Genomic DNA, 19,092 nt, shown 5'->3' with positions numbered 1-19,092 from the left:
TAATAGCCCCAGTCAGGGAACTCATATTCTATGAGATCTATCTGGCTGATATCGTTACAATCACTACATCTCTCTCCCTCTGAGTCTGAATACATAAGCTCATTATTTTATTGCAGCTCCTCCTGGGGTGTTTTAGCACTGGATCAGGTTTCTCCAACTCTGTCTCTGATAGCGTGTAACGCACAGTAGCTGGCCTCTTGCACCCAGAGCTCTCAGAAGAAATTAATTCTCCTCTTCGGGTGGCAAAGGCTTCGAGTGGTGACATCTGCCATGTCCATCCCAAATTCCGAGATTCCTTTCATGCTTGACAGAGAGGGTGAGCCCGCAGATTCCAGAACAGTCGTAAAGGCAGTCGAGGAGCCGAGCACGTTTTGCTCCCTCACTGTTTGCAAGTTTGCAGCTTTCACATAGTCCACCTGCTTGTTTAGGACTGTCGCATCACTGTGACTTTGTATGTCATTGGACCTGACCTTGCATCGACCATGCCTCTTACCCATGCAGGGCTATTCCCATTGCTTCTGGACCAAACTTCGCTGTCTCAAGTTCACATGCTGGCATCAACTAAGATGGCTTGCCGGTCTGGATCCTGAAGAAAGTTTTAAGCATTTAGTCCCCAAGGCTTGGCTTAGTTTTCGGGTTTCGGCGTGGGCTGACCGAGAATCCCTCTGATCAGGATATGTCCTGAGTGAGGCTATGCAAATGCCTGCACTCAAGAGACATTCCCCAAGCTCAGTGAGGGTGTCCACTTCCACTGGAATACCCTGCATCTCAAACACTCCACTTGCCGCATTAAAGCCAGTTGTAGTGCCATTGGGCTTCAACTAGTATGCGCTTTTGCATGGTTACACCATTAATCCCATATACCAACTGGTCTTTCTGCATGTCATTAAGAGTTCAACCAAAGCCACATGCCTCTGCTAGTCAACTTAACCTAGTCAAAAATCCCAAAATGTTTTTCCTTCATTCGTACATTTCTGAGTAAAACCGATAGCATCTCAGAATTAGAAGAGACTTGGGATCTTCATAATCCTTAACTAAATCCATCAATTCTTGAAAGGTTCTATTCTGTGGTGCCTCAGGAAAAGTTAGGCTCCTAAATTTAGGACGGATTGGAAATGGGCTTTCTCCCAGCAGGCTAATCATAACCTAACAGGCGTAACCATGTCTGTCACTCAAAATCCCAGCTTCATGATGTCATACAGCTCAGGAAAAGGCCTGTTGAGTCTGTACCAGTCAAAAACAGGCACGTAACTGTTCTAATTCTATTTTTGAGCAGTTGCCCCAAAGCCATCTATGCCTTGGCATCACAAGTACACATCTAAATACTGCATAATTGCTGTGAGGTTTTCTGACTCTACCACCCTTAAAAAGGCAGAGTGTTCCAGATTCCCACACTGTCGGAGTTTTCTCTGCATCTCCTCTAAACTGTAGACTCCCCCCGCCACCCGCCCTTAAATGTCTGTCTCCCTGCTCATCAGGATTTCCTACTCGTTCTTAGCTGTCCTCTGTTAAATGTTGTCTTGATGTTAAGCAATGCTGCTCCAACTCCAGTGATTCTGGAGGAATTCCCTATGTTTTCAATAACTGGGACTGATCATTCATCCAAGCAAGCCTTTTCTGTTTGAAATACACCTATTCAAAAGGCCTCTTTCTATCTGAAATGCTCCATCAAACCTATTAAACCAATATCTTGGTTGAATTTCAGAATCAGAGGTTTGCCAAAATGCATTGTAATTAGATATCGAGATTTAGCTTCATGTGACAAGGTGTCTTGATTATGAAATATCTCTTGCATCATTATTCAGGGCTTAAAGCCAGCTCTGACTTTGTAGCTTTAACTTTACGCTATGGGTTACGTTTGGCATTTTATAAAATTGTTTTTCTCGTTCAAAGCATTTAAAGTTTTGACCTCCAAGCTTATTCTCATCTTTTAGCCAGATGACTTGATCATTATAGCGTTTGGTAATAGAACAACATTCTTAGATCTGGTCTCATATCAGTGTTTTTGTGAGATTCCATCTAAACCTCAGCTTATGGGCGGCACAGTAGCTCAGTGGTTAGCACTGCTGCCTCACAGCACCAGGATCCCATGTTCAATTCCAGTCCTGGGCGACTGTCTGTGTGGAGTTTGCACGTTCTCCCTGTGTTTGCGTGGGTTTCCTCCAGGTGCTCCGGTTTCCTCCCCCAGTGCAGGTCAGGTGAATTGGCCGTGCTAAATTGCCCAGAGTGTTGGTGCATTAGTCAGAGGAAAAATGGGTCTGGGTTGGTTACTCACCGGAGGGTCGGTGTGTGCTTGTTGAGCTGAAGGGACTGTTTCCACACTGTAGGGAATCTAATCGAATCTTAATGTGGTATCAATATTTCATTTGCACCATATGGTGATTTATTCTCAATTTCATAAATCTGAAGAAGGACCATGCAACATTATAGGAAACCATTCATTCCAACATTCTTTGACAGAATGGGCCCACTTGCATTCCCATCTTCTTTCCCCATCCCATGTTAGTATTCATTCTCTTAATAGGATGTTAAATAATCTAGGAGTTAAAGGTAACAAGGCAAACAGGGTGTTATGGATAAATTAGTTAATTGAATTAAAATGTATATAAAGAAGAGTCAGCCAGAAGGATGGAGCATTTTATAGTGTGTGGTTGGTTGAAATAAAACTCTAACTACAAAGTATATGCCTGGATTTTGTCTAAAAGCATTGAAGTTGTAATGCACAACATTCCACACCATTGTATTGGAAGCATTTCAAAGAAAATTCACTTGGCTGACTCCTGGAATGGAAGAGTTGTCTTATAAAGTAAGGTTAACATAACAACTAGGAGCAGAAATTGGCAACTCAGCCTTTGAGCCTGCTCTGCCATTTAAAATGATCATAACCAATCTCACCTTGCCTTCAACTTCACTTTCCAGCTGACACTCCATAGCCCGTCAAACCATTGCTCATTCAGTCAATATCCCAGCATCCACCGCATGCTGGGGTAGTGAATTCCACAGGTTCATGATCCTTTGAGAGAAGTCATTTCTGCTCATCACTGTTTTAAATCTATTATCCCTTAGCCGAAAACGATAACCTATTATTCTCGGTTGCCTTATAAGGGGAGACATCCACTCTAGGTCTACTTTGTCAATCCCCTTTAACATCTTATATACCTCAATTTGATCTCTCCTCATTCTTCTAAACTGTAAAGAATATTGGCCTGAACTGCTCATAAGATAAGACCCTCACCTCTGGAATCAATCGGATGAAACACCTTTTGAGCTGCTTCCAATGCAACAAGATACCTCCTCATGTAATGGGACCGAAACTGTTTGCACTGCTCCAGGTACAGTTTCATGCATGCCTTGTACAGTTGTAACAACATTTCCCTGCTTTTATATTTTATTCCTTTAGCACTAAATGCTAAAATTCCATTGACCTCCCTTAATATATAAAAGCTAGTTTTCTGTGATTCATGCACAAGGACAGCTCGATCCCTCTGCACGGAAGCACTTTGCAGTTTCTCTCCAATTCTCTCGTTAGAGAGAGGTTGAGAGGTGATTTAATAGAGACATACAAGATGATCAGAGGATTAGGTAGGGTGGACACTGAGAGCCTTTTTTCTCGGATGGTGATGGGTAGCACGAGGGGACATAGTTTTAAATTGAGGGGTGATAGATATACGACAGGTGTCAGAGGTAAGTTCTTTACTCAGAGAGTAGTAAGGGTTTGGAACACTCTGCCTGCAACAGTAGTAAACTTGCCAACTTTAAGGGCATTTAAATGGTCATATGAATGATAATGGAATAGTCCAGGTTAGATGGGCTTCAGGATGGTTTAATAGGTTGGCGCAACATCGAAGGCCAAAATGCCTGTACTGTGCTGTAATGTTCTTTGTTCGAATAAGATAATAAATTGCTTTTTCAGTCTTCTGATCAAATTGTTGACATCACACTTATCCACGTTAAACTCCATCTACCAAATTTAGCCCATTCACCTAACCTATCCCTATCCATTTGTAAATTTGTTTTTTCTGCATTGCAACTTACTTTCCCATCTATATTGGTGTCATCTTCAAACTTGGCTACAGTACCTTCCACTCTTGCATCAAAGTCTTCAGTGTAAATTTTAAATAGTTAGGGCCTGAGGTCCAAACCCTATGTGACCCCACAAGTTACATCTTGCCAACTGTAAAAAGACCCATTTATCCTAACTCTGCTCTTTGTTGAAGGGCCAATCTTCTGTCTGTGAGCAGATTGGGCCTGTATTTACAGGAGTTCAGAAGAATGAGAAGTAGTCTTAGTGAAATATAGATGAATCTGTGGGGTTTGGGAGGATAGGTGCCAAGAGGATGTTTCCCCTCTTGGGAAATATCAACTAAGGGACAATATCAACCAACTAAAAAATAGGGTGTTTCTTATTTGAGATGAAGATGAGGACAGATTTCTTCCTTCAGAGGGTCATTTGTGTTTGGCTGAAAAAATATGCATTTTATCCAAGCTTTTTATCTTGCACTCATTTGGACAATTCACAGGAAGTACCACAGAAAAAGAACAGGAATGTCCACACTGTCTAAGTCTTGTCCAAATTTCAAACCAGAAAGTTTGACTCTGACTAAATCATTCCAAAAGAAATGCACCAGTGAATGGCTGTCACCTTTTTATTGTCTTGTTTGAACCGGAACAGTGTATGAACATTGGGCAGGCTATGACCTAGTGGTATTATTGTTGGACTGTTAATTCAGAGACCAGGTACTGAGTTCCAATCCTGCCATTGCAGATTGTGGAATTTGTAATTAAGAGCTTAATGGAACCATTGCCGATTGTCAGGAAAGTCCCATCTGCTTCGCTAATGTCCTGCAGGGGAGGAAATCTGCTATCCTCACCTAGTCTAGCCTGCATGTGACTCCAGACCCACAGCAATGTGATTGACTCTCAACTGCCCACTGGGCAATTAGAAATGGGCAGTGATGCCCTCATGCCATGAATGAATAAAAAATAAAAGTACTTTCTGTCTGCAATGGACAGGGCACTGTGTATTAAGACATGTGGGCGGCACAGTGGTTAGCACTGCTGCCTCACAGCGCCAGAGACCCGGGTTCAATTCCCGCCTCAGGCGACTGTGTGGAGTTTGCATGTTCTCCCCGTGTCTGCGTGGGTTTCCTCCGGGTGCTCCGGCTTCCTCCCACAGTCCAAAGATGTGCAGGTCAGGTGAATTGGCCATGCTAAATTGCCCATAGTGTAGGGTAAGGGGTAAATGTAGGGGTATGGATGGGTTGCGCTTCGGCGGGTCGGTGTGGACTTGTTGGGCCGAAGGGCCTGTTTCCACACTGTAATGTAATCTAAAATCTAATCTAAATCTAAATGTCACTTCCATACACACAGATGTGGCATACTGAGAAACTGAATAACACTCCAAAATTGGTTGTCAATGTAATTTTTTGCACACTTGGGATTATTTAGCAAATGTCTAGTTAGTCAATCACATTTTATGTGCTGGCACGGGTTGGTTGGGTATGGTCAGTATCTTGTTAGTTTCAAACAACCAAATGCCTGTGCGATTTAGATATGATCTGCCAGCCTTTGGGCTGCAAACGTTGGTACTTTGTCCATTGTTTTGCCTTTACCGGGTTGGACTCTATTTTCCTACCATTCAGTGTTCTCGTTTTGTGCTGTGTGGATGTCGTTTTCTGTTTTTTTTTGTTTCTTGCATTTTGCCTTGATGAGAGCTAATTGAGAAACTTCCACAGAATGTGTCTTTCTTCAGCAATACTCAGGTTCTGTACTACCAAAGGACCATTTGTCTTTGCAATTCTCTTTCCCAGTGAGCAGTGGAGGATGGGTCATTGAATATGAGGCTGGTTTTGAAATATTTTTGATTGACAAAGGAATCAAGTATCATGAGGATGCAGGTAGAAAAGTGGCGTGAAGATAACAAGACAGATTAGTCATGATCTTATTGAGTGGTGGAGCAACTTAGATGGGCAGATTGATCTACTTATGCACCTCATCCTTGGGATCTTCTGGTTACTTCCCTTTTTTTTCCCAAATGCCCTGCAGTTTTCTTTCCTTCAAGTCTATGTTTAATTGTCTATTGAGTCTGTTTCTGGCAATCTTTAATAGTGCTTTCCAGATCATCATAAACTGCTGCATCAAAAAAAATCTTCCCTTCTCCCCACTGGTGCTTTTGCCAATTAGTTTCAATCTGCATTTTCTGGTTACTGACATTCCTGCCAATGGAAACAGTTTACCCTTATTTACTCCAAAATGCTTCATAATTTCAAACATCTTTATTAAGTCTCCTGTTAACCTTCTATGCTCTGAGATAGTCAAATTCAGTCTCTATAATACAAAAATAACAACAGAAAATGCTGGTAATTCTCAGGTCTGGCAATGTGTGTGGAGTGAAATGGAGCTGACATTTAAGTTGTTGACGTTTTGTCAGAGCCCAGCTACTTTATTCTTTCCACATAATTGATGAAATGTAATGAAGCCTTGAGTAAGGTAGAAGGACTGTTAATAATAAGAAATTCTTTCAGGCAATTGTTTCAGGACTGTGGGCAGGCATATTTTTAACAGATATGTCTAAACACACAAAAAAACTGACTTTGCCATAGGTGTGATGATCCCAGTGTTGGAATGATTTCTGTCTTGGGAATCTTGTGTATCAGGGGTTGTGACCTTTCTAGTGGGGCCCAGTTCAGATGCTGTCGCAATAAGTAGTGGGTGATGTGTCCAACACTGGGATGGCCAGAGCCATCCAGGGGCCAATCGAGAGGGCAGCACGATTGCACTGCTGCCTCACAGTGCTAGGGACCCAGGTTTGATTCCAGCCTCTGGCGTCTGTCTATCTGGAGTTTCTACATTCTCCCCGTGTGTGCATGGGTTCCTCTAGGTGATCTGGTTTCCCCTTTCAGTTCAAAGATGTGCAGGTTAGGTGTATTGGCCATGCTAAAAAATTTGTTCCGTAATGTCTAGCAATGTGCAGGTTAGGTGGGTTAGCCATAGTAAAAAAAAACAACCCATGTGTGGTTATGGGGATGAGGTGACGGGTTGGGTCTGAGTGGAATGCTCTTCAGAGGGTCAGTGCAGACTCAATGGGCTGAATGGACTCTTTCTGTGCTGTAGGGATTTTATGATTGAGTGTGTCCCAGGTCATGATCTGTAGGCAGCTTCACCGTGGATTGTGAGTGTTACTTGAGTGAATGCAGGAGGATTGGGTGGTGCACAATAAAGACTACTGGAACCATCAGCCACATCCTATTGACTGGCAGTACATTATGGATCTGTTTACAGGAGAAATGATTCCACCTGTGCAGTTACTTGTCTGCAGACATATTGACAGTGACCAGTTTTCTTCTTCTTTGATCAGTCTTTATGATGGAAGGCACTTCAAACATCCCGTTAACACTAAAGATGGGGAGGAATTATGTACCATCACCATCACTAGAGAAGTAATATTAGGCAAACAAATGGGGCTAAAGGCAGATAAATCCCCTTAACCTGATGGCTTGCATCCTAAGATCCTAAAAGTAGTAGTGACCGGGTAGTGGATGTGTTACGGTTTTAGTTTTTCAAACATCTGGAGGATTGGAATACTATTAATGTGACATTTCAATTTCAAAAGGGAGGGAGGCAAAAAAGCAGGAAATCATAGGCCAACCAACCTAACCTCTATTGTTTGGAAACATGTTGGAATCAATTATTAGGAAAAATTGTAATCTAATCAGCGGAGTCAGCAAGGCTTCATGAAAGGAAAATCACAAGTGACTGGTTTATTATAGTTTTTTGCGAAAATCTCAACCACTGTAGATAGTGGGGAATCAGTAGATGTGTTGTATTTGGACTTCCAGAAGTCATTCGACAGGTATCTCACTAAAGATTAAGTCACAAGAGCCCATGGTGTTGGAGTTAGTATATTGGTGTGGCTAGAGAATTTTCTAATGGCAGAAAACCGTATGGGGTAAGGAGTTCTTTCTCAAGTTGATCAAATAGAGTTTTACAGGATCAGTGCTGGAAATGCAACTGTTTACAATGTATATTAATGACTTGGAGGAAGGGAGCACATTTACTGGAGCCAAATTTGCAGATGACACAAATAACTCGAAAGGCAAATTGTGAGAGGGCTTTAAGTAAGTGGGCAAAAAGTTGGCAAATGGAGTATGATGTGGAAAAATGTGAAGGGGCGGCACAGTGGCTCAGTGGGTAGCACTGCTGCCTCACAGCACCAGGGTCCCAGCTTTGGGCGACTGTCTGTGTGGAGTTTGCACATTCTCCCCGTGTCTGCGTGGGTTTCCTCGGGGTGCTCTGATTTCCTCCCACAGTCCAAAGATGTGCAGATCAGGTGAATTGGCCATGCTGAATTGCCCATAGTGTTAGGTGCATTAGTCAGAGGGAAGTGGGTCTGGGTGGGTTACTCTTTGAAGGGTCGGTGTGGACTTGTTGGGCCGAAGGGCCTGTTTCCACACTGTAGGGAATCTAATCTAATTTTTAAAAAGTTGTTCATTTTGAAAGAGTAAACAAAAGAACAGTATTGCATAAGTGGAGAGAAACTGCAGAAAACTGCAACACAAAAGGATTTGGGGATACTTGTGCATGAAACACAGAAAGCTAGCACACAGGAAGACTAATCAGGAAGACTAATGGACTGTTTGCCCTTATTTCAAGGTTGGGGGGGAGGGGGGAGGGAAGTTGAGTATAAGAGTTAGGAAATTTTACTGCAGCTGTGAGTCCACATCTGGAGTACTGAGAGTAGTTTTAATCCCCTTATTTAATGAACAACATTGTTTCATCGGAGACAGTTAGGAAAAGATTCAGTAGGATATTCCTGGCATGCAGGGGTTGTCTTATGAGCAAAGATTGGGACTACTCACTGGAGCAGGAAAAGCACAGCAGGTCAAGCAGCATCTGAGGAGCAGGAGATTTGGGCATAAGCCCTTCAGGAATGTTGGAGGGGAGGAAGGGGGCTGAAAGATAAATAGGAGGGTGAGGGTGGGGCTGGGGAGTGAGGGAATGTAGCTGGGAAGGCAATAGGTAGATGCTGGTGGGATGTGATTGTGATAGGTTGGAGGGAAACATGGAGTGGATAGGTGGAAAGGAAGATGGACAGGTAGGACAGTTCAAGATGGCGGTGCCAAGTTGGAGGGTTGGATCTGGGATGAGGTGGGGGGGATGGGACATTTGGAAACTAATGATGCCACCTACACCCCCACTGATGTCACTCACGGGAATACTGCCGATGACTATGCCGTCCCTGCACACGCTTCTGAAAGCACCGCTTCTGTTTACGCTCTCATGCATGCCACTTCCGTTCCTGCTGATGTCACTCACTGAAGCTCTGCCATGTCGCCTCTAGCCACCACTGAAAATGTCGCTACAGAAGACACCGCTTCTGCAAACACCACCCAGAATGTCACTTCCGCCCCTACGGATGCCACCAAATGCACTGCTTCTGTACCCCTGACCATCCCTGTTTACGTCACACCCTTTGGTGATGTCACCAATGCTCACCTCTCAGCCCCTACTCCAGTGACAGTTTCTGCCTGCACTCCCAACTCTAGCTCTACACCAGGTCCTAGCCCCCAACCCTGCCGAGTTTTTACCACTCCCTAGACCGTCCCCTCACTGAGGATGAATGATCAGTCCTTAGTAAAGGTCTCACCTGTATCCCACTATGCTTCTGGGTCAACGAATTCCATCCACGTCGTGACATCAAATATTTCTTCTGCCACCTTGGTGCTTACTTTTTCAATCATCAATCCCACCCATCCTCCATGGATGTCTACTCCTGCCTCCAATATACTCCATCCTATTGGACACCCCGTCCTAGTCTCTTAACAACCCTCGACCTCCACTTCATCTCCGCTGTGAAATTGACCACCTCAACCTGTCCACCCCTGTCACCCACTCCAACCTCTCACCATCACAACGTGCAGCCCTCTGCTTCAATGCCATCCTCACCATTAAACCAGCAGGCAAGGAGTGGGGGGCACTTGTAGTTTGGTGCACTGACTTCTACGTCACTGAAGCCAGGTGCCAACTCACGGATCCTCCTCCTACCACCCCCTCGACCACGATTTCACCTCCCATCACCAAACCATCATGTCTCAGACTATACACACTGTCATCACCTCCTGGAATCTTCCAACCACCACCTTGAACCTCATTGTTCTGCAACTTTGCACTGCCTGGTTCACCCTCTTATTCAAGATTCACTGCCCTGACTGTCCTGGTTGACCTATTGTCTCCGCCTACACCTTCCTCACCGAACGTATCTCCTCATATCTCGAGACCGTCCTGTCCCCTTTGGTCCAGGAGCTCCCCACATACACTTGGGACACCATCCATGTCCTCCTTCGTGACTTCCCGTTTCCCCAGCCCCCAACATCTCATCTTCATCATGGACATCCAGTCCCTGTACGCGTCCATTCGCCATGGGGAAGGCCTCCAAGCCCCCTGTTTCTTCCTCTCCTGCCGACGTAACCAGTATCCCTCCATCAACACACTCATTCAATTGGTGGAAGTGAATCACCCTCAACAACTTCTCCTTCAAATCCTCCTGCTTCCTTCAGACCAAAGGGGTAGCCATGGGCACCCACATAGGCCCCAGCTATGCCTGCCTCTTCGTAGGATACGTGGAACAGTCTGTCTACTGCAGTTATACCATCCCCCATCTCTTCATCTGCTACATTGATGACTGTATTGTCGCCACCTCGTGCTCTCAAGAGGAAGTTGAACAGTTCGTCAACTTCACTAACACCTTCCACCCTGACCTTAAGTTCACCTTGACCATCTCAGACACTTCCTACCCTTCCTGGACCTCTCTGTCTCTACATGGGCATCGATTTCAAACCCACCAACTTACACTGCTCCTAGGAGGATCTTCCACTCCAGGACATTGCAGCTGGCCTATTTCAGGAATTGCAGTTTCCCTTCCCACATGGTCAACATTGCCCTCCAGCGCATTTCCTCCACTTCCTGCACCTCTGCCCTTGAACCCCACCCCTCCAACTGCAACAACCCCCCTTTTCTCACCTTCCACCCCACTCATCTCTGGATACAGCGCATTATCCTCTGCCATTTTCACACCTAGAATGAGACCTCAACACCAGAGACATATTTCCCTCACCACTACATCTGCGTTCTGCAGAGACTATTCCCTACATGTCTCTATCATTAGGTCCACACCCCTCTCCAAACACTGCACTTTCCCTTGCTGCCAAAACAGGTGTAAAACTTGCGTTCACATCTCCCCTCTCATCTCCGTCCAAGGCCCCAAAGGATCTTTTCACATATGGCAAGATTTTCCTGCACATCCACCAACCTCATCTACTGTGTCCATCGCTCTCGATGCTGTCGCCTCTACATCAGAGCGAAAAATCGCAGAGTGTTTCAGGGAACACCTCTGGGGGACACGCAGCAAACAACCCCACCATCCTTTCGCAGACCAGTTCAACTCCCCTTCCCACTCCACCAAGGACATGGAAGTCCTGGGCCTTCTTCACCTCCAAATCAAAGCCATCTGATGACTGGAGGAAGAACGCCTTATTTTCTGCCTTGGGACTCTTCAACCACATGACATCAACATCAACTTCACTAGTTTCCAAATCTCCCCACCTCATCCAGATCCAAGCCTCCAACTCGGTACTGCCCTCTCGACCTGTACTACCTGTCCATTTTCCTTCCCACCGACCTATCACAGTTACCCCCACCTGCATCTACCTATCTTTCTAGTTATCTCCCCCAACCCTCACCCCTCTATTTATCTCTCAGCCCCTTACCCCCCAAATTCCTGATGAAGGGCTTATGCCTGAAATGTTGACTCTCCTGCTCCTCAGATGCTGCCTGACCTGTTGTGTTTTCTAGCGCCACACTTTTTTGACTCAGCATCTGCAGCCCTCACTTTCTCCTACTGTACTCACTGAAGTTGATCTCAATTAAACCTGCAGGATTTTAAAGGGGCTTAACAGCGTAAACACTGCGAAATGACATCAGCAATTGCTGGAAAACTCAGCAGGTCTGGCAGCACCTGTGGAAAGAAAGCAGACTTAATGTTTCAGATCCTGTGACCCTTCAGAACTGAGTTCTCCACAGATGCTGCAAGCTTTTCCATCCATTTCTGTTTTTGTTTCTGATTTCCAGCATGTGCAATTCTTTTGATTTTTTTTGCGAGATGTTGAGAAGATGTTTCCTTTCATGAGAGAATCTAGGGCCATAGGTCTCAGAATAAAGGGGTACCAATTTAAGACTGAGATGAGGAGGAATTTCTTCTGAGGGTTTTGAGTTTGGAACTTCTTGCCACAGAGAGCTGTGAGGGCTGAGATAGATTCTCGATCACTGTGGAACCAATGGTTATGGGGAAAGGGCAGGAAAATTAACGTGAGGAATGCCCGATCAGCCATGATCCTACTGAATGATGTAGCAAGCTCGAGAGACCAAGTGATCTACTCATGTTCCTGCTTCTTATGATCTTAACGGTAATTCTGTTTATGCCTCTTTGCCCTCATGCTGTACTCTTACCCTTGTGAGGTGAGATGTAGATATAGTAAAGGTCCTGTGTACTTTCCACACATTGCCATTGCTTTCAAATCCCCATGAATTGCTGTTATAATGACCTTTTTGTTTTGTGGCTGCACTAGGATGAATTGTTCCTGGGAAAAGCTGTTAATTACAGAAACAACTGCAAAATGCATAGGTGCATCTTTTTGCAGACACTTATTTTGAAACTATAAAATGAGCACAATTTCTAGTTTATTGGCAACTCATCAACAGTTCTTTACCATCTGCAAACATTTCTTCAAAAACAATATGGGTTCCTCTTTCATCCCGATTGTTATAGAACTGGTCTGTGGTGGCCTGCAGACTGCACAAGAATGCAGAACAAAGTTCATTAAGCTTTCAGTATGTTCATTCTCTGTATAAAAGATTCCCTCACATACCAAGATTCTACACAGCAAACCATTTGGTCCTCCCTGAAGATTGTGTGCTTTTATTACATTGTCATGATGCAGTTACCCTAAGGAATAATTTGTTTTGGTCAGCTGCTGGAAGATGAGCTTACATGAAGTGAAATCAATGTTCAAATAGCCTACCAGAATGATATCCCTTGGGATATTCCAAATAAAGGGCCCATGACCTGACACTTGATAACATACTTGCAGAATAGTTTATAGTCACAGATGTTCTGCTGTGGGTTGAAAAACTTTTTGAATCATCTGAGTCCACAGAACAACTTTTTCTTGGCTCATAGGCCTGGTTTATTGTTGTGGATTTCCTTGAAAATGCTTTTCCTAAAACATATGTTGAAATCCAAGATTCCACATGATTATAAACAGGCCAGTTAATTTCTTTATTCTGTTTGGTGTTAAGATCAACAGACAATCGGTTTGGATGTTACAAATCCATTAAACAAAATAATGATAAAAATATTTTCACCAATAGGAAGGAGTGATGGCATGAAGGAAAAATTGATTCCTCTGATACAAGGGCCTTCAGATACAAGAGAGTTGCACAAGAGCAAATGGCTCAATGAAAGCAGGAAACCTGAGTCACTGTTTGCCCCTGACCTGATAACTTTCACCATCCAGATTCCGCAGCAAATGGACAGTTATCATAACTCTGGTAAGTGCAAACTTCTTCACACTACTTTTATTTATTTTTGACATTCTTCTGAATTGCCAATGCGACCCACATTAAAAATACCACATTCAAAGACAGAAGAAATAATACAAATTTGTTAATTTGCTGTCTTGCTAATGCAGTTTTTGAGTCATATAGTACAAAAACAAGTCCTTCAGCTCAACTTGTGCATGCTGACCAACTTTCCTAAACTGAACTAGTCCCATTTGCCTGTGTTTGGCCCATTTCCCTCTAAAGCTTTTCTGTCCATCTACCTGTCCAAATGTCTTTTAAGTGTTGTAATTATATTTGCCTCTATCACTTCCTCTGGCTGTGTTTTACTGAAGCAATGACTGTGTTCCATGTAAGGCGCAGATATGAGATAAAATAAGATATTGAGTAGAATTGTTTGAGATAAAGAGCAACGTGTTTTGGAGATTAAAAAAAATCAATTGTTAAGTACCTTTTTAAATCAATCTGTTCAGAAGTGTTATTGCATACCTCAAGAGTAATCAAGACATGAGGCTGAGCGTCCTAGCTCAAAGATAGGAAGAATAACACTGAGCCCTTCATATATGTACCACACACACTGACCAATTGTACCACAAGAGTGGTACATTGTGTGTCCAGGCAAATATATTTGCTCTGAGTTTGAATATATGATTGTCTTCCCCTGGTGAAAATAACCAAAACGATTGCAAGAATTTTGTCTCCTAGATTTGTTAGTGCGGTTGGTGGGAGTTTAAACTAATTTCACAGGATGGTGGGGTATGGAGTGGAGATACAGTAGGGAGTGATGCACAAATATAGAAGAAGAACCGAGTCTTTCCAGAAGATAGTGCATAACATATTCCAGTTAAGGCACAAAGGAGCATGGCAAGTCTGGATGTCATTTATTGTAACATAAGGGGTTTTGTGAGTGAAACAGAAGAGTTGAGGGTGTTGATTAACACGTTTACATATGACATCATTGCTATCTTGGAGATATGATTGAGGGAGGGGCAGGGCTGTCAACTCAATATTCCAGAACATAGAATGTTTAGGCGAGATAAGCTGAAGTGTAAAAATATTGATCGAGGAGTTAATTACATAGTAAGAATGGATGGGATCTTCCTCAAATGAGACCATTTAGATAGAACTTTGTTGGAGGTGAAATATTGACTTCTAAATTGTAACAGATAGAAACCCACAGAAATTTAAGTACCGTTTATATAAACATTTGAAATGCCATAAGATGCAAGACTACAGGTTACTAGAAATAGGATTAGAATAGATGAATATTTGATGGCCAACACAAATATGATGGGCTGAAGGGACTGTTTTTCTGATAGGTTTTAGGAGGACTAAATGCTTAAGAAGTCCAAGTTGCAGCAGTCCATTTTCAGAAGATGATCTTGTAACACCTGGAGACTGTGCTGTCCCGTCTTATTTGTGAATGTATGTCATAAAATGTGTAGTTCATCATTTAGCTTAATTGCAGTGTGCCAATTCAGCGTTATAATCTTTTTGTTCAGTGATAGAATGTGAGCTTTGTTTTACTGACCAATCCCAATTCCCTGAAAGTTTTCATCCCTGTTGTGAAGTTAAAAAAGACAGTTGTGAACTAATAATTCCATTCACCTGACCCCATGACTTAACACACATGCACTGATAATCTCCCATCTAATTCAGTATTACATTTATATTTAAGAACAAGAGTAAGCTGTTGAGCTTCTAGAGTTTTTCCACCATTTAATTAGATCATGATTCTGTAGCTTAACTCTACCTCTTTGTTGCTGTTTTATGACCTTGAAAACCATCTTCTTGCCATCAGCACAAATCATCTGGTAAGCTTTTTCTGGTGGTCCGCACTATTCAGTTGTTTCGTGATCTGTTGCTGCATGCTGTAGCCATGTCCACAACTCTTGAGTAATGCCTCAGTAAATTAGTAGTGGTAACAAGCTTGGTATGTAGTATTTCATCTTTCATGTTTTGTGAGTGTCTATAGAACACTGTAAATTTTTAGCTTTGCACCCAAGAGAATGGCAGGTACCCTCAATGTGATTTCTTAATCCAGGGTAAGCAGCCAAGATCTTGTTTCAACATCTTGCCTGAAAGGTGGTACCTTTGGCAAGTTACAAAAAAGACAGAGTTTTTCAAGGAAAATATCAAGAGGTTTACAAATCTAGTTGCTGTATTTTCAGGAATGAATGATGAATAAATGTTATCCATTTCAAATACAATGCCAAGAGGAGCAGGAGGATTAATTGAGATAATTTTTTGGTTAGAAATTAAATTGAGACAGGATTATCAATTGGGTATGTGATTAAGGATTTTGACTTGCACAATTTGAAATTGAAGGCATCAGAAGGAACCAAGAACCTTCAGTGATGTATTTTTAAGAAAGTGAGAGAGTGTGTTTGATTGCCAGTGGGAATGCTGGAACAGAAAACTGAAGGGTGGAATGAATTCCTGTCAGTAAGTAAGGATGCAGGGCTATTAATTTTAGAAACATGTTAAGACATCTCGTGCAATGTTTGGAAGGACGAGCTAAACAAGCCAATGCTGCTGCCAAATACATTACTGTGTAACTATGCAAGAGCCACAGAGAGTACTAAAAGAATGTAATTCAATAAATATTACTTGAATTAAGTCATAATGTATTTTGATATTATGCTATATTCCCAACACAGGCAACACTATGATAAACATCTGCCATTCATCTTGTTCTCTAATTGAGTGGTCTTGCTGTGTTTTTATTGGCCACTGCATGGCTTCAATGTATAATATATCTCTTGGATGCACAAATATTATCTTTCCTTTTTACTTCATTTATTATTTTATCTTTTAATTTCTTTTTTCTTACTCTTCTGCCTTTTATCTGTGTCTTATGCTGCATTTTCTTTCTTGCCCTTTTGCCAAGAGTCTCTTCTCGGTCATTGTCTGTTTCTCCTTTTAAGCTGTAAATGTTTATCAATCTTTTTGTAGAAATGTGTAAACTCTGTGTTGTTTGAATGTGCATTAGCTGAAATGACAAAGGTATGGATTACATCATTGAAAGTATACAGTAAGTATGTATTTTTTTAGCCCGACAGAGTAACGCACTACAAAACCTTTTGGCCAACTCAAAATATATTGATCATTATAAAAGTAGGTGCATATCACATTGATCTAATACTGCAAAAGAAACAATGCATTTGGAGGTTAAAAGGTCAACATTCTGAAAAGGCTTGATAGGTAGATGCTAAGAAATTGTTATCCATATGGAAACAACGTTCCCTCTTCTTTCTGGTGCTAATGATTTCTGAAGCCAAAGGTTAATGCTGCAATCCGTGACAACACGCTGATTGCCATGTGCAGAATGTTGGAGCAGTTGTGTGCGTGCACAGTGTATAGGGAACATTGACCAGAAGATTGGAATCTTGGGAGAATAGTCTGAAGATTACGGGTGGACAAAAAGTGTGAATTTATTGAGTCGTCTTCCCCCAGAGGACTGGATGCTGACACGTCGAGTAATTCAAGGCTGAGATCAATAGATTTTTGTAATTGATGAATTTGGCGATTGGGTGAGTAAGACACCAGTACAGACATAATGGGCTGAATGTTTGCCTTTTGCACTGCTGTTGTGGTGTTCGGGTTGATCTAACTTGCTATGATATCCTGTTGCCCCAATCTTTTTTATGTGTAAAGATGAATTATACAGTGTGGAATGTGAGATAAGGATGCTGGAATTTTGTTTGATGTATATTTGAAGTAGAGCAGAAATACTATCTGACTTTTGCATGTATCTTGATATTGAAGGCTGCTGATGGGCTTTTTTGTGACTTCTGAATATATTTGAATACATTGTGACAGCACAGTGGCTCAGTGGCTAGAACTGCTACTTCACAGCATTAGGGACCTGGGTTCAATTCCAGCCTCGGGTGACTGTCTATGTGGAGTTTGCACATTCTCCCTGTGTCTGTGTGGGTTTTCTCCCTGGTGCTCCGGTTTCCTCCCCCAGTCCAAAGATGTGCAGGTTAGGCAAATTGGCTGTGCTAAATTGTCCATAGTGTTTTGAATGTGTAGGTTAGGTGCGTTAGTCAGGGATAAATGTAGGGTAGTGGATCTGGGTGAGTTACTCTTTGGCGGGTTGGTGTGGACTTGTTGGGCCAAATGGCCACTTTCCACACTGTAGGGATTCTATGATTCTATGAATTTGAGTTGCTTTTTTACTTATACTATGGATTATAAATTCTTAGCAGTAATATATTTGTACCATAATTGTGTTTTGGAAAAAGCAGTTTGCAAGGTGCTCCTGAGATATAGCATCCCTTATTTCTAGTATTTTGTCATTGATTGAGTACTTTCACTCTGACATGCAGAAGGAGTTTAACTGATGAATAATGGGGAAAGAAAATAAGTGGTAAATATTCATGGTTCATCTACAATTGGTTAATATATTCAGTTTGCAGAATCAGAGAATAGCTTCAGCAGGGAGGGAGAGAGAGAGAGAGAGAGAGACTGACCATTCATGGCCCATCTTCTATCTGCTCCCTTTTGAAGGAGCAGTTCAACTAGTGCTGATCCCCTGAATCTTCCTCACAGACTGCACATTTTCCATTTCACCTTTTTGACAGACTCAGTTGATACTGCCTCCACAATACTATTAAATAATGTATGCCAGATTTCACCCACTTGCATGAAAATGTTTTTTTCTTCTTCTCATATTTCTTGCACCAATTACACAAAAGTATGTACCCTTTGGTTCTTGATCTTTCCATCAATGAGAACAATTCACTACTATTCTGTGGAGACCTCTTATGATTTTGAATAACTGTACCAAATCTCTTCTTCACCTCTTCTCTAAGAGACACAGCCCCAACTATTTTTTAAAATTTATTCATGGGACATGGGTGTTGCTGGCAGGCTAGCATTTATTGCTCATTTCTAATTGCCTAGAGGGCTGTTAAGAGTCAACCGCATTGCTGTGAGTTTGGAGTCGCATGGAGCTAGACCAGGGCAAGGCTGGCAATTTCCTTTTATAAAGGCATTAATGAACCAGATGGGATTTTTCAACAATTGACAACAGTTTCATGGTCATCATTAGACTGTTAATACCAGATACTTTATTAAATTGGTCAGAGCATTGAGTCTTGGAGTTGGAGGTTATGTTGTGGCCTAACATTGGTTAGGCCACTTTTGGAATACTGTGTGCAATTCTGGTCTCCCTCTTCTAGGAAGGATGTTGTGAAATTTGAAGGGGTACAGAGACGATTCACAAAGATGCTGCCAGGGTTGGAGGGTTTGAGCTATAGGAAGAGGCTGAATCGGTTGGGGCTGTTTTCCCTGGAGCATTGGAGGCTGAAGGGTGACCTTAAAGAGGTTTATAAAATCATGAGGGGCATGGATAGGCCCATTTTAATTCTCCTTCCCATTCCCTTTGTGACATGACCATCTTTGTCCTCCTCATTGCCACAATGAATCTAACCGCAAACTGGAGGAAGAACACCTCATCTTCCGCTTGGGCAG

The 19,092-nt window shown here is 42.5% G+C and overlaps 1 protein-coding gene across 4 annotated transcripts in view; it reads left to right on the top strand.

Annotated features, from left to right (window-relative positions):
- The window catches only part of vps13b (vacuolar protein sorting 13 homolog B), a 977,967-nt gene that overhangs the window by 322,789 nt on the left and 636,086 nt on the right, over positions 1 to 19,092 (top strand). For all 4 annotated transcript variants that reach the window (XR_015757055.1, XM_043687669.2, XM_043687667.2 and 1 more), the window contains exon 19: positions 13,426 to 13,605. Coding sequence is in view for 3 of the 4 variants with exons in the window: in XM_043687669.2 (XP_043543604.2) it covers positions 13,426 to 13,605 (180 nt within the window). In the remaining variant the exon portion in view is untranslated. The remainder of the gene's footprint in view (positions 1 to 13,425; positions 13,606 to 19,092) is intronic.

Source organism: Chiloscyllium plagiosum, unplaced genomic scaffold (genome assembly GCF_037043375.1).
Source record: "Chiloscyllium plagiosum isolate Xiang-an unplaced genomic scaffold, Cpla_swu_hap1 HiC_scaffold_4, whole genome shotgun sequence".
Classification (NCBI taxonomy): Eukaryota; Metazoa; Chordata; class Chondrichthyes; order Orectolobiformes; family Hemiscylliidae; genus Chiloscyllium; species Chiloscyllium plagiosum.
The sequence above is the reverse complement of the archived record's forward strand: the minus strand, read 5'-3'. Positions and strand labels throughout refer to the sequence as shown.